Source organism: Portunus trituberculatus, chromosome 46 (assembly GCF_017591435.1).
Source record: "Portunus trituberculatus isolate SZX2019 chromosome 46, ASM1759143v1, whole genome shotgun sequence".
NCBI lineage: Eukaryota > Metazoa > Arthropoda > Malacostraca > Decapoda > Portunidae > Portunus > Portunus trituberculatus.
The window spans coordinates 26,572,735-26,585,975 of record NC_059300.1 but is presented as its reverse complement, the minus strand read 5'-3'; the positions used below and the strand labels follow the sequence as shown (position 1 = coordinate 26,585,975).

Here is a 13,241-nt window from a genome sequence, read left to right as displayed (position 1 = left end):
TGGAGGTGAAGTGGATGTGGAGTCTTGTTATAGGAGGGTGGAATAGGCCAGAAGGTAGGAAAGGGACGTGGCGGGATGGGACTGTAGATGTATAGGGGTAGAGGGACTAGGGTTTGTTACGGGAGCTTCAATCAGTCAGTTAATTAGTCAGTCAGTTAGTCAGTCAGTTCCTTCCTTTCACCTTTTGACCAGTTAACACACAGACACACACGCACACACTCGCACACTCACCCATAAACCCAAACACACACAAACAGTCACACAAACCAAACAAAAACACACAAACACTCACTCGAACTCACTCACACAGACGGAGAAGAGTAAGAGATCACAAACACACACAACACACACACACACACACACACACACACACACAGGTAAGGTGAGGCGCCCCATTAAGACACATGCGGGTTAGAGGTACAAGTCACCCTGCACTGGATGGACATTGTGGTGCTGGTATGCTTGTGGTGCTGGGTACTGTGCCTCTCCCTCGTACGTGATAGTTGGGTGGTATCCGTACTCATCCACATAGTACTCCACCTTCATGAGGCGTGTGTCGGGCAGCCTGGTGTAGTAGCTGAAGGAGGAGAAGGAAAGAGAAAAATGTATTAGCGTTGTAGGAGGCTGAGATAAAGAGGGAGAAAGGAGAGAGTGTGGTAATGTGGTTAAAGGAATGAGAGTTGGATAATTGTTGCTATGAGAGAAAAATTAAAGGAGGAGGAGAAGAGAGGAAAGATTTAGCTGAAGGAGAGATGAGGAATAATGTTGGGGAGAGAAGAGAGAAGGAAGGGAAACGGTGAGGTAAAAGATGACGATGCAGGAATAGAGTTGTGTAATATACGAGAGAGAGAGAGAGAGTGAAAGAAAATCAGAATAAATTAATGAGTATATGAGTAATTAGATGAGGAAATTAAGGAGTAAAAGAATCAGCATACCTGGGAATGAGTAAATAAGAGAGAGTAACAAGAAAAGATGATCAGTACGCTGAATACGTAAAAGAGAGAGAAAATAAAACAAAATAGGAGTAAATCAATGACGGTATGAGTAAATAGGTGAGGAAGGTAAAAGAGTAAAGCAGTGAATATAAGAGAGTGAGTAAATGAGAGAATAACAGGAAAATGCGATAATAATGCTGAGTGCGTAAAAGAGAGAGAATATTAAAAGAGTAAATCAATGAGTGTGTGAGTAAAGGAGTGAGTAAGTTAAAGAGTAAAGAAGGAAATATAAGTGAGTGAGTAAATGAGAGAGTAAGAGGAAAAGGTGGTAATTATGCACGGTAAAGGTGACGCAGGGCAGGGCAGGGCAGGGCAGGGCAGGTAAGTCAGGCAAGGTATTGTGGGAAGTATTGCACGAGGGCGAAAGTTCATGAATTTTAAATGCAGATATGACCGCAAGAGTCCTATAATGGAGAGAGAGAGAGAGAGAGAGAGAGAGAGAGAGAGAGAGAGAGAGACGGGGGGGGGGGTGAAAAAGGAAAATATAGAAAAGGTCACAAGTGGGTGGGTTAATAGAGGAAAATTATTATTACTCTTCCTCCACACGCACAAACACACACACTAAACACATACAGTATCTAAAATAGTGTGAGTGTGTGTGTGTGTGTGTGTGTGTGTGTGTGTGTGTGTGTGTGTGTGTGTGTGTGTGTGTGTGTGTGTGTGTGTGTGTACTTATAACTTTCACGGCATTTTAAGCACCGTCATGAATTGGTGGAAAAATATAAAGAAAACCGAGTGACAGCGAGGAAAGTAGGAACGACTTGTGGAGAAATTACACTAATGAAACTGTCGATGCATTAACGTGAGAATCAGTACAGGAGGAGGGAAGAAGAAGAAGAAGAAGAAGAAGAGGAAGAGGAAGAGGAGGATGAGAATAGTAAGAAAAAAGAGGAGAGTAGGAAAAGGAAGAAGAAAAGGAGAAGGAGGAGGAGGAGGAGGAAGAGAAATAAGAAAAGGTAGAGGAGAAGGATGAGAATAACAAGAAAAATGGAAGAAGGAAAGTAGTAGGAGAAGAAGAAGAAAAGGAGGAGGAGGAGGAGGAAGGGGAGTGAGAAAAAGAGAAGCAAGATGTGGATGAGAATAATAGGATAAAAAAAAGGAAAGGAAAAAGGAAAATAGGAGAAGAAAAAGAAAAGTAGGAGGAAGAGCAGTAAGAAAGGGAAATGGAAGAGGAGGATAAGATTAATAGGAAAATAAGAAAAACAGAGAAAAGCAAGTAGAAGAAAATAAGGATGAGGAAGACGAAAAAAATGGAAGGAGGAAAATAGAAAGAGGAAAAGGAAGAAAGGAGTGAGAAAAGGAAAATGAAGAGAAGAATGAAAAGAAGAAAAATGGAAAAAAAGAAAGAAGGAAAGGGAAGAAGAAAAGGAGGAGGAGGAGGAGGAAGAAGAATAGCAAAATGAGGAAGAGAAGGAGGAGGAGGTGTCAAGGAAGAAAATAATAAATGAAAGGCGAGCATTCTTCTTAGAGAGAGAGAGAGAGAGAGAGAGAGAGAGAGAGAGAGAGAGAGAGAGAGGAAAGACTTTAAAATCGAAAGGAAACGTAAAAACGCCACCTGCCGCCGGTCAACACGCAGAGAAAGCGATCAGCTCCCGGCCAGTCCAGTTTTGTTTTCCTTCTATCTCACTCAAAGGTCGCTGCTTCGAACTTTCACTCTGCCGGGATGCTAGCGGAAACACACTACTACTACTACTACTACTACTACTACTACTACTACTACTACTACTACTACTGTTTCTGCTATTACTGTTGTTACTACTACTTTGCTTCCTCTTCCTTCTTTTCCTTTTCCTCCTTCTCCTCCTCCTCCTCCTTTTCCTTTTCCTTCTCCTTCTCCTTCTGCTTCTCTTTCTGCTTCTCCTCCTCCTCCTCCTCCTCCTCCTACAACTACTACTACTACTACTATGTACCACCACCACCACCTCCTCCCTTTCCTTCCCCATGAGAAGCACGTGACTAACATTGAACAGCTGTGTTAATGAGTCTCGTAAACGGGCAGGTGTTTGTATATCTCCTTACAGGTAAAGGTAACTGACGGCTCCACCTGCTCGCTACCTTGCTTGCGCTATCTTTACGTTCTAATTTTTTATTTATTTATTTTTTTTTTTTAGTGGGGTTGATGTTGTTGTGGTTCCTTGTGGTAATTTTAGCTCGGCTAGATTATCTAACGTGTCTATTTTTGTTATTGATGATTTTATTTTATTTTTATGTGTGTGTGTGTGTGTGTGTGTGTGTGTGTGTGTGTGTGTGTGTGTGTGTGTGTGTGTGTGTGTGTGTGTGTGTGTGTGTGTCTCTCTCTCTCTCTCTCTCTCTCTCTCTCTCTCTCTCTCTCTCTCTCTCTCTCTCTCTCTCCCAACTTTCTTTTCCTCTCTTTCTTTTCTTGATCTCGTGTTTTTTGTTTTTTTGTGTGTGGGGGGGTGAGTGGGTAAGAAGACGTTGCTCCCTTTCACTTGTCCTGCCTGTGCTCTTGTTCTGCTCTCACTGACTACATAATGCACTGACTCACTGACTGGTGACTAATAATCTGCCTGATAGATTAATTGACTGATTGATTAACTGAACGTCTTAATAATTCTTCTGTCTACTTGGCTGGTGATCAATTGTGGTTTTCTTCTTTTTTTTCTATTCTGAACATGATTACTTAACTGACTGACTGACTGAAGTGCTGAGTGACTGCTTTTGAGCCTTTTGTTTGCTGCCGCGACCTGTTGACTGATTAGCTTTCTTCATGAGTGATTAATCGACTGACTGGCCAATTGTATTCAGTCATTAATAGTTACTGACTAGTGGAATGACTGACTTGTGTTGTAACTCCACGATTTCCTGACTGGTTGTAGATGCTGACTGACTTTTAGGACTGTTTGACTGTTACATCACCACCAGAGTGGGTTTCTCTTCTGGGTTTACTGACTGACTGCCTGCTTGACTGACTGATTCTTTCTTTTTCTCTGACTAAATGGCTCTTTTCTAAATGCATGACTTACTTAATCCTTCCTACATCTTCTTACTGCATGTCTTAATAAACACCTATATCCCTCGTTTTATAATTAGATATCTTAACTAATATATCTATCTTGCTATTTCCAACTTACACATCTATACAAACTTCCTAATCAAGCTCTAATTAACCACATAGCGAACTCTTTACAGACTGAATACGCAAAACAGGAGTTAATCAGTACTCGCAAACCTCCCTTTAATTGGAGCTTTGTATTTTATTTATTTATTTTTTTTTTTAATAAGATGCTTCAATTTCAAGTAATCCTCTATAGACTGGCACCTCTGTAACCCTTGTCTTCCTTTTAGTTGCTTTGACCACTGTCCCCTCTAAACACGAAAAAAGGACTTGAATATATAACCAGCTACAGAATTACGTGACTCCATGACTTCCTTTCTCTTCCTACCACTACCCACATCCCAATCTCTCCCCACCAACACCCACTTCCAAACCATTCTTCTCCCCACCACTTACAACACCACAAATCTCTCTCCCCACCATCACCACCACCACCACCACACCCAATCTCTCACCACTAACCGCCCCTCACCTCTTAGCCATCCTCTCCCCACCACTCCCAGCACCACCACCACCACTACCTTTCCGTCCCTGCAATACCCACCTTCCTCTAGTGATGGGGCCCTCGCGGTGCTCCTGGTGGCCGTAATAGTTGCCGTAGTAGTCATCATTCACCTCCCACTGGAATGTGTACAAGGCTGGCTCGTTCTCATAAATGGGCTGCGGCGTGTAACGAGGGCGGGGCTCTGGTACTGGATGACAGGCGCCTGGTACTGTGCAGCCTCCAGTGAGTCTTGGAAGTAGTCTTGTTGCGCAGCTGGGCGAGGGGCAGCGGCAGGAGCAGGGGCAGGGGATGGGGATGGGTTGGGAATCGCTGCTGCCCATGTCGCCACCACCACCGTCAGGAGAATAGTTGCTGTTGCCTGGGAGAAGAAAGAATTCATTGGTGTGTGTGTGTGTGTGTGTGTGTGTGTGTGTGTGTGTGTATGTGTGGGTAACGAAGCGTGAGTCTTCAGTAAATTTTGTGTTTTTCTTTGTGTTTGTATGTGTTGATTGTAGTAGTAGTAGTAGTAGTAGTAGTAGTAGGAGGAGGAGGAGGAGGAGGAGGAGGAGGAGGAGGAGGAGGAGGAGGAGGAGGAGGAGGAGGAGGAGGAGGAGGAGGAGAAGCAGCAGCAGCAGCAGCAGCAGCAGTAGTAGTAGTAGTTGTAGTAGTTGTAGTAATAGTAGTACTAGTAGTAGTAGAAATAGTAGCAAGTGTTGAAATGATAATGATGATAGTAATAATGATAATGATAACAATAATGATAATAATAATAATAATAATAATAATAATAATGATAATGATAATAATAATCGTAATAATAATAATAATAATAATAATAATAATAATAATAATAACAACAACAACACTAATGATAATAACACTAATAGTAATAGTAATCATGTGTAACGAAATGTAGAAGTGTTCAAGAAAAATAGTCTGTAAAAGAACCATTTCCAGTATCCGGTGTCTTTTTCCCAGCCTGATAAATCAAGTCGCTCCTTTCTTATGCCACTGGGCGACCTTTGGCCAAATGCAAAGCGTGCAACTCCACAAAGAATGGAATTTATTCTACTGTAAAGAAGTGTGTGTGTGTGTGTGTGTGTGTGTGTGTGTGTGTGTGTGTGTGTGTGTGTGTGTGTGTGTGTGTGTGTGTGTGTGTCCATGTGTAACTGACTATATCCGTGAGTGTCTGTGTGTGTGTGTGTGTGTGTGTGTGTGTTTGTCCATGTGTAACTGACTATGTCCGTGTGTGTGTGTGTGTGTGTGTGTGCGCTCATATATAACTGTTTGTATCCACGTGTGTCTGTCTGTTCCCACACGTGTGTGTGTGTGTGTGTGTGTGTGTGTGTGTGTGTGTGTGTGTGTGTGTGTGTGTGTGTGTGTGTGTGTGTGTGTGTGTGTGTGTGTGTGTGTGTGTGTGTGTGTGTGTGTGTGTGTGTGTGTGTGTGTGTGTGTGTGTGTGTGTGTGTGTGTGTGTGTGTGTGTGTGTTGTGTGTTTCACTGTTTGATCTGCTGCAGTCCCTGACGAGACAGCCAGACGTTACCCTACGGAACGAGCTCAGAGCTCATTATTTCCGATCTTCGGATAGGCTTGAGACCAGGCACACACCACACACCGGGACAACAAGGTCACAACTCCTCGATTTACATCCCGTACCTACTCACTGCTAGGTGAACAGGGGCTACACGTGAAAGGAGACACACCCAAATATCTCCACCCGGCCGGGGAATCGAACCCCGGTCCTCTGGCTTGTGAAGTCAGCGCTCTAACCACTGAGCTACCGGGCGTGTGTGTGTGTGTGTGTGTGTGTGTGTGTGTGTGTGTGTGTGTGTGTGTGTGTGTGTGTGTGTGTGTGTGCGCAGACACCCAGGTACCTTCATGTTGAGTGTTTGGTGGCCTCACAGCTGAGAATGATGCCCAGCACACTGCCTGCCGCCCTTTTAAACGCGGCGGCGAGGCGGGAGGAGGTGTGGCAGTCCCCTCCTCTCGCCTCTCCCCTCCCTCGCCCGCCTTCCCCCTTTCTCTCCCCTCAGCTTCCTCATCTCCCGCCCTTTCTTCGCCTTTCCTCCCCCTCAGCACCGCGCCCTTTCTATGCCCTTTCTTCTCTGGTGTTTTAGAATTCAGACAAACCAGAGCAAGTAGGAATGTACCCCACCCTCTTGTCTGTCTATCTGTGTGTGTGTGTGTGTGTGTGTGTGTGTGTGTGTGTGTGTGTGTGTGTGTGTGTGTGTGTGTGTGTGTGTGTGCGCTGATATTTTTCTTGTATGTTTTTTTTATCTTCTTTACTCATCTTTTTTTTTATTTCGTCTTGTTTCCTTAATTTTTGTTCAGGTTTTTTTTTATATATTTTTCGTTCTTTTATTTTCTCTTTTTTTAAATTTTCGTCTTTTCTTGTTCTTCTTCTGTGTTCAGTGATGTGTTTTTAATTTGTTTCTTTGATGATGATTCTTCTTTCTTTCTTCTTTTCTTTTCTTCTTTCTTTTCTTCTTTTTCTTTTCTTTTTCCTCTTTTTCTGCTTTTTTTTTATCTCCTTCCTCCTTTTTTTTTTGAATGCTTCCCTTAACTTCATTTTTCTTTTCCCTTTTCCTTTTCTCTTTTCTTTTCTTCTTCATTTCTTGTTTCTCATTTCTTCTTTCTCCTTAAGCGATAATTTTTTTTTTTCAATGTTTCTCTTACTTTAATTTTTCTTCTTTTCTTTCATATTTGTTTATTCGTATCTTTTATCTCCTCCTTTTTTATCTTCGCTTTCTATTTTTCCTTTCCTTAATCAATAGTGTTTTATTTACTTTAATCATCAATGCCCTTCTATTTTTTTCTATCTCTTGGCTTTCTTTTCTCAGCCATATCTTCATTTTTTTCCCTATTTCCTATTTTGTCCTTATCTTTTCACTTTTATCTTCACTTTCCGTTCTCTTCTCTTTCTTTCAGTAGTGTCTCTCAATTGTTTCCTTCTATTCTTTTTTTTTCTTTCCTGTTTTTCATATGTATATATTTATTTTGAATTCTCTCCATCTCTCATTTTTCTTTTTGTTTCATTATCTTCCTCTCTTTTTCATTCTCTTCATCTTCAATTTTTCTTCAGTTTCTTTCATTATCTTTCTTTTTTTATTATCTCCATCTTCTATTTTTCTTGTTTCTTTCATCTTTTTTTTTTCTTCTTCATTCTCTCCATCTTCCTTTTTTCATCTGCTTCTTTCATCATCTTCCTTTTTTTTTTCATTCTCTCCATCTTCTATTTTTCTCCAGTTCCTTTCATCCTCTCTTCGTTTCTTTTTGCTCTTCCTTCTTGTTTTCTTTTTCCTTTGCGTTCAGTGATGTCTCTTAGTGTTTTGTTTTCTTTGTTTCCTTTTCCATTTATCGTGTTTTCCTCTGTTCCTGTCTTTCTTTATTTGTTTATTTTTTTTACCTATCATTTGATCTTTCTTTTTTCATTTTCTATTTTTCTTGTTTCTTTTCTTTTTCTTTTGTTTTCCTTTTTCTTTTCTTTGTTTTCATTTACCTTTCATTTTTCTTTAGTTTTCATTTCTTTCCTTATTCTTTTTTTTCTTTTTCTTTATCTTATTTTTTTCTTTTTATCTTTTCTTTTTTCTATTTTTTTTACTTTCTCCTTTTTCTTTTCGTTTTTCTCCTCATTTCTTTTCTTTTTCCTGTCATCTTTTGTTTTCATTTCTCTTCTTCATCAGTGATTTTTCTTACTTTTTCTCCTGTCTGTCTTTATTTCTGTGTCGATTTTAATTCCTTCCTTTTTTTTCCTGTATTTTCTCTCTTCTTTACGTTCTTTCCTCTTTTCTCGTCATTATTTTCTTTTAATCTATTCCTATTAACTTCGTTCTCTCTTCTCATTTATTTTTTATTCTTAGTTTTCATTTCGTTCTCTTTTTTTTCTTATCGTCAACATTTCAACATTTTTCTTCTTATCTTTTTTTTGTTTATCTTTTCGCTTGGTTGCCTCGTCCTCTCTTCTTTTGCTTCGTACTCTTGACATTTCTCTCTCTCTCTCTCTCTCTCTCTCTCTCTCTCTCTCTCTCTCTCTGTATTTAATTTCTTTCCTCTTGTCGATTTTATTTATTTTGTTAATTTTCTTGCTTAATTTCTTTCCCAGATATTCATTTAACTTTTTCCCGCTTTTTTTTTCTTTTATTCACATTAATTTTGACTATTTGTGTTTTTTTCTCATCGAAGCATCTGCATTTTTCTTCATTTTTTTTTTTTTTTTAATTTCTGGTCATTCTTTTTTCTAGTGTGTCAGAAATGTTCACCTTTTCATTGCTTTTCATTCATTTGTTGTTATTTGTATCGTTTCTCATAAGAGTTCTGATTCTTTTTTTTCTGTTCTTTTCATTTTTCTTTTTTTCCTTTCTTTTTACTTATTTTTTCTTTCTTTTCTTTCATTCTTTTCTTTTTTTTTTTGTCCTTTCCCTTTTCCTCTCTCTCTCTCCGTCACACTTTTTCCTCAGTGTATTAATTTTTTTTTTCTTTTTCCACTTTTTTTTTCCTTCGCTGTCTTCCATTTCTTTCCTTCCCATGTAGAATCTCCACATATCTTTCTTTTTTTTTTTTATCCATTTCTATCTTACATTCTTAAAATTTTCCCTCTTCTCTTCTTATTTTCCTCAGCCACTTTCCATTCCTTTCCCTTTACCATTTTGAGTAAGCAATTTCATCTTTTCCTTTTCCTCCTTTTTTTCCGGCGTGTTTCCTTCTCTCTCATCTTTGTATTCTAAATTTTTCCTTTCTCTCTGACACTCCCATTATTTCTCATCTTTTCTCTTTCTCTCTTGACCTTCTCGTCTCGGCCATCCCCCCTCTCTCTCTCTCTCTCACTCTCACTCTCTCTCTCTCTCTGTGTGTGTGTGTGTGTGTGTGTGTGTCATATTTGTATCACCATTCCTCACATTGCATTCTTGTGTCACTGTCACTTTCTGTCTTTTTTTTTCTTTCTTTTTTTCATGTTTTTTTTCTTGGTATCTTCGTTTGTATCACTTTCATTTCTTTTCCGTCAGAGAGAGAGAGAGAGAGAGAGAGAGAGAGAGAGAGAGAGAGAGAGAGAGAGAGTTTGCCTTTGTCTGTTTTTCAGTAATCTGTCAGTCTTTCTATTTTGTCAGTGTCTATCTCTTTGTTTCTCTGTACCTGCCTGTCCGTCCGTCCGTCCGTCCGTCCTGTCTGTCTGTCTGTCTGTCTGTCTGTCTGTCTGTCTGTCTGTCTGTCTATCTACTTGATTATCCCTGTATATTTCTGTCCATCTTTCCGTCTGTCTCTTCGTCTCTCCGTCTATACACGTTTCGCTTTCTATTAGTTTGTCCATCTATTTGTGTATGTATATAAATGTTTTTCTATTTTGCCTATTAGTTTACCCCTGTCTGTCTGTCTCTCTCTATAGAAATTCCTCTTTTTTATTGTCTATCTACCTGCTACCTCTATATCAACAAGTATTTCTATATTTTCCGTCTATTTACCTGTCTCTGTCTATAGGTATACTTAATTTCTTCCTCTCTGTCTTTCTGTCTGTCTGTCCATACATATTACTGCCTGTTTATCCATTAGTGTACGCCTCAATGTTCTGGCTTCCGAGGTGCGAATCCCGGACTAGGCGGAGGCAATGTGTGTGCTTTCTCTCCTTTCACGATAGTCACCCCCCGCCGAGCCGCCCTAAGATTGGCACTCTCCCACCCGATTCTCTTTAGCATGGTGGAGAGAGAGAGAGAGAGAGAGAGAGAGAGAGAGAGAGAGAGAGAGAGAGACACACACACACACACACACACACACACACACACACACACACACACACACACACACACACACACACACACTCTACTAGTATTGACTACATATGTGGCAAATGATAATTCTAATGCTTCACTTTCTTCTCACTTTTTTCCCTCCTAAGTTCACCCACACCTTGTCTTTAATTGAACCTTCACTTTCGTTTACTTTCTCCACTTACTGCTTTTTTTCTTCTCTCCACCTTCCCTCCACACCTCCATCTCTCTTCCTTTTCCTCCTCCTCCTCCTCCTCCTCCTCCTTTAGCATCGTCAGAATTCCAAATCTTGTTAATTGCTAAACTGAAGGAAATTAAGGAAGGATGAGTGACATAATTGACTCTCTCTCTCTCTCTCTCTCTCTCTCTCTCTCTCTCTCTCTCTCTCTCTCTCTCTCTCTCTCTCTCTCTCTCTCTCTTGTTTACTGTTCATGTTTCTTCCTTGGTTTGTTCGGCGCGTGTCTGATAAATGAGGAGGAGGAGGAGGAGGAGGAGCACGAGGAGGAGGAAAAAAAGAAAGAAAAATCCCGCTTAACTTCCGCTTCCCAAAATGCAAGATAGCAGGAGATAAAAATGAAGATGAGTCTAGTTTTGAAAGTTGTAGTAGTAGTAGTAGTAGTAGTAGTAGTAGTAGTAGTAGTAGTAGTAGTAGTAGTAGTAGTAGTAGTAGTAGTAGTAGTAGTAGTAGTAGTAGTAGTGGTGGTGGTGGTAGTAGTAGTAGTAGTAGTAGTAGTAGTAGTAGTAGTAGTAGTAGTGGTGGTGGTGGTGGTGGTGGTGGTGGTGAAGGTGGTGGTGATGGTGGTGGTGGTAGTGGTGGGTAGTAGTAGAAGTAGTAGTAGTAGTAGTAGTAGTAGTAGTAGTAGTAGTAGTAGTAGTAGTAGTAGTAGTAGTAGTAGTAGTAGTGTAGTAGTAGTAGTAGTGTGTGGTAGTAGTAGTAGTAGTAGTAGTAGTAGTAGTAGTAGTAGTAGTAGTAGTAGTAGTAGTAGTAGTAGGAGTAAGTAATAGTAGTAACTTGTTTTTTTCGTGTGCTTTCATATCACATCGTTATCTTCTCTTTTTTCTTGTGCGCAGATGAAAGAAGACTCGTTTGGTGCTTATCGTTTACCCACACCAGTCAAGAAAAGGAAAATAGAACAAGAAACATTGTAGGAAAGAGTTACAATTTAACCAGTTTAGTTCCGTCTTGTTGCTCGTCGCTTGAAATTATGACATGAACACCTTTGATCAACTAACGCAGAAGGAAGCAATGCCGGACCTTTAGAGCCGGAACGATCTTAAACCCTTGCATATATTGATTCCTTCCTCTAATAAGCCCTCGATCTATTTACACACTTCCATACATGTGACTGATATTCTCCTCATTCGTTAGTTCTTTCCTCAAACAATCTCTCTAGCTATTCACAAACTTCACTCCTACAGGTTGCTCTTATATCCTCCTCATTCTGTAGTGCTTTTCTCTAACAATCCCTCAAACCATTCATAAACTTCCCTCCCACATGTTACTCAGTCTCCTTATCCATTAGTGCTTTTCTCTAACACTCCCTCAGGTCATTCACAGACTTCCTTCACCAGGTTAGGTTTATATCCTCCCATTTTATTTAGAAGATAAGCTGTCGAGATCTGTGCTGACCTTACTCCTTGCAGCCTTGACCTTTCGTGACCTCCATCAGTACTGTTTTATCTCACTTGATTTCCTTCTTCAAGTGTTTTTTTTTTATTTTCCTCTTTTGCAAGTCTTCTTCCTTTTAATTACAAGATGAAATACTGCGCAGAGAGAGAGAGAGAGAGAGAGAGAGAGAGAGAGAGAGAGAGAGAGCGTGTACGTAAAGAAATATGCAAGAACAATTGAACAAGACACAATGAACGATAAGACTCATACCACAAGAACCACCACCACCACCACCACCTAGTTATGCACCCACACCCCTCTTCCTATCCTCCTCTCTCCCACTCTATAAAAAAAAATGGTTTATGCCCAACAGGAAGGAGGTACAGATGGTTGGCTGGCTGGCTGGCTGGCTATCTGGCTGCTTATCTGACTAACAACGTGCTTTCTTTCCTCATTGCCTTGCCTCATTGCTTGCCTGGCTGGTCTTGGCTTCCCACCACCGGCCACAGGTTTCTAGGAGCTGGAACAAGAGCAACTAGACAACTCAGAAAGCAAGGAAACGCGTCTGTCTTGATAGTTATCCTCAGCAGGTAGATCTCATTTTAATCTGTCAAGTTTTTAGTGACTTTTGAGAGAGAGAGAGAGAGAGAGAGAGAGAGAGAGAGAGAGAGAGAGAGAGAGAGAGAGAGAGAGAGAGAGAGAGAGAGAGAGAGAGAGAGAGAGAGAGAGAGAGAGAGAGAGAAACCATATCTTTGCTTTTTTTATTTTTCCGTTTAGTTGATTGACTTTTTTTTTTCTTCGCCACTTTCTCTTTCATCTCGTATTTTTCTTGTTTTCTTTCATTATCAGTTTATTTTCCTCCTCCTCCTCCTCCTCCTCCTCCTCCTCCTCCTCCTCCTCCTCCTCCTCCTCCTCTCTCTCTCTCTCTCTCTCTCTCTCTCTCTCTCTCTCTCTCTCTCTCTCTCTCTCACACACACACACACACACACACACACACACACACACACACACACACACACACACACACACACACACACACACACACACACACGGCCCGGTAGCTCAGTTGTTAGAGCGCTGGCTTCACAACCCAGAGGACCGGGGTTCGATTCCCCGGCCGGGTGGAGATATTTGGGTGTGTCTCCTTTCACGTGTAGCCCTGTTCACCTAGCAGTGAGTAGGTACGGGATGTAAATCGAGGAGTTGTGACCTTGTTGTCCCGGTGTGTGGTGTGTGCCTGGTCTCAGGCCTATCCCAAGATCGGAAATAATGAGCTCTGAGCTCGTTCCGTAGGGTAACGTCTGGCTGTCTCGTCAG

General features: G+C 40.8%; 1 protein-coding gene across 1 annotated transcript; it reads right to left on the bottom strand.

Moving 5' to 3' along the window:
- Positions 1–264: 264 nt before the first annotated feature.
- LOC123520053 lies at positions 265–6,473 on the bottom strand. Its single transcript, XM_045281928.1, has 3 exons — positions 6,431–6,473; positions 4,616–4,934; positions 265–577 (listed from the first exon to the last, which is right to left on the bottom strand). The coding sequence occupies exons 2-3, from the start codon at positions 4,894–4,896 to the stop codon at positions 412–414; spliced, it is 447 nt and encodes a 148-aa protein (XP_045137863.1). The 5' UTR covers positions 4,897–4,934; positions 6,431–6,473; the 3' UTR covers positions 265–411.
- Positions 6,474–13,241: the final 6,768 nt, after the last annotated feature.

Excerpts from the sequence above, each read along its gene's own strand:
- LOC123520053 (XM_045281928.1), bottom strand. The coding sequence starts at position 4,896 with ATGGGCAGCAGCGATTCCCAACCCATCCCCATCCCCTGCCCCTGCTCC. Across the intron at positions 578-4,615 it reads GGCCCCATCACTAGAGGAAG|CTACTACACCAGGCTGCCCG; the intron begins GTGGGTATTGCA and ends CTCCTCCTTCAG.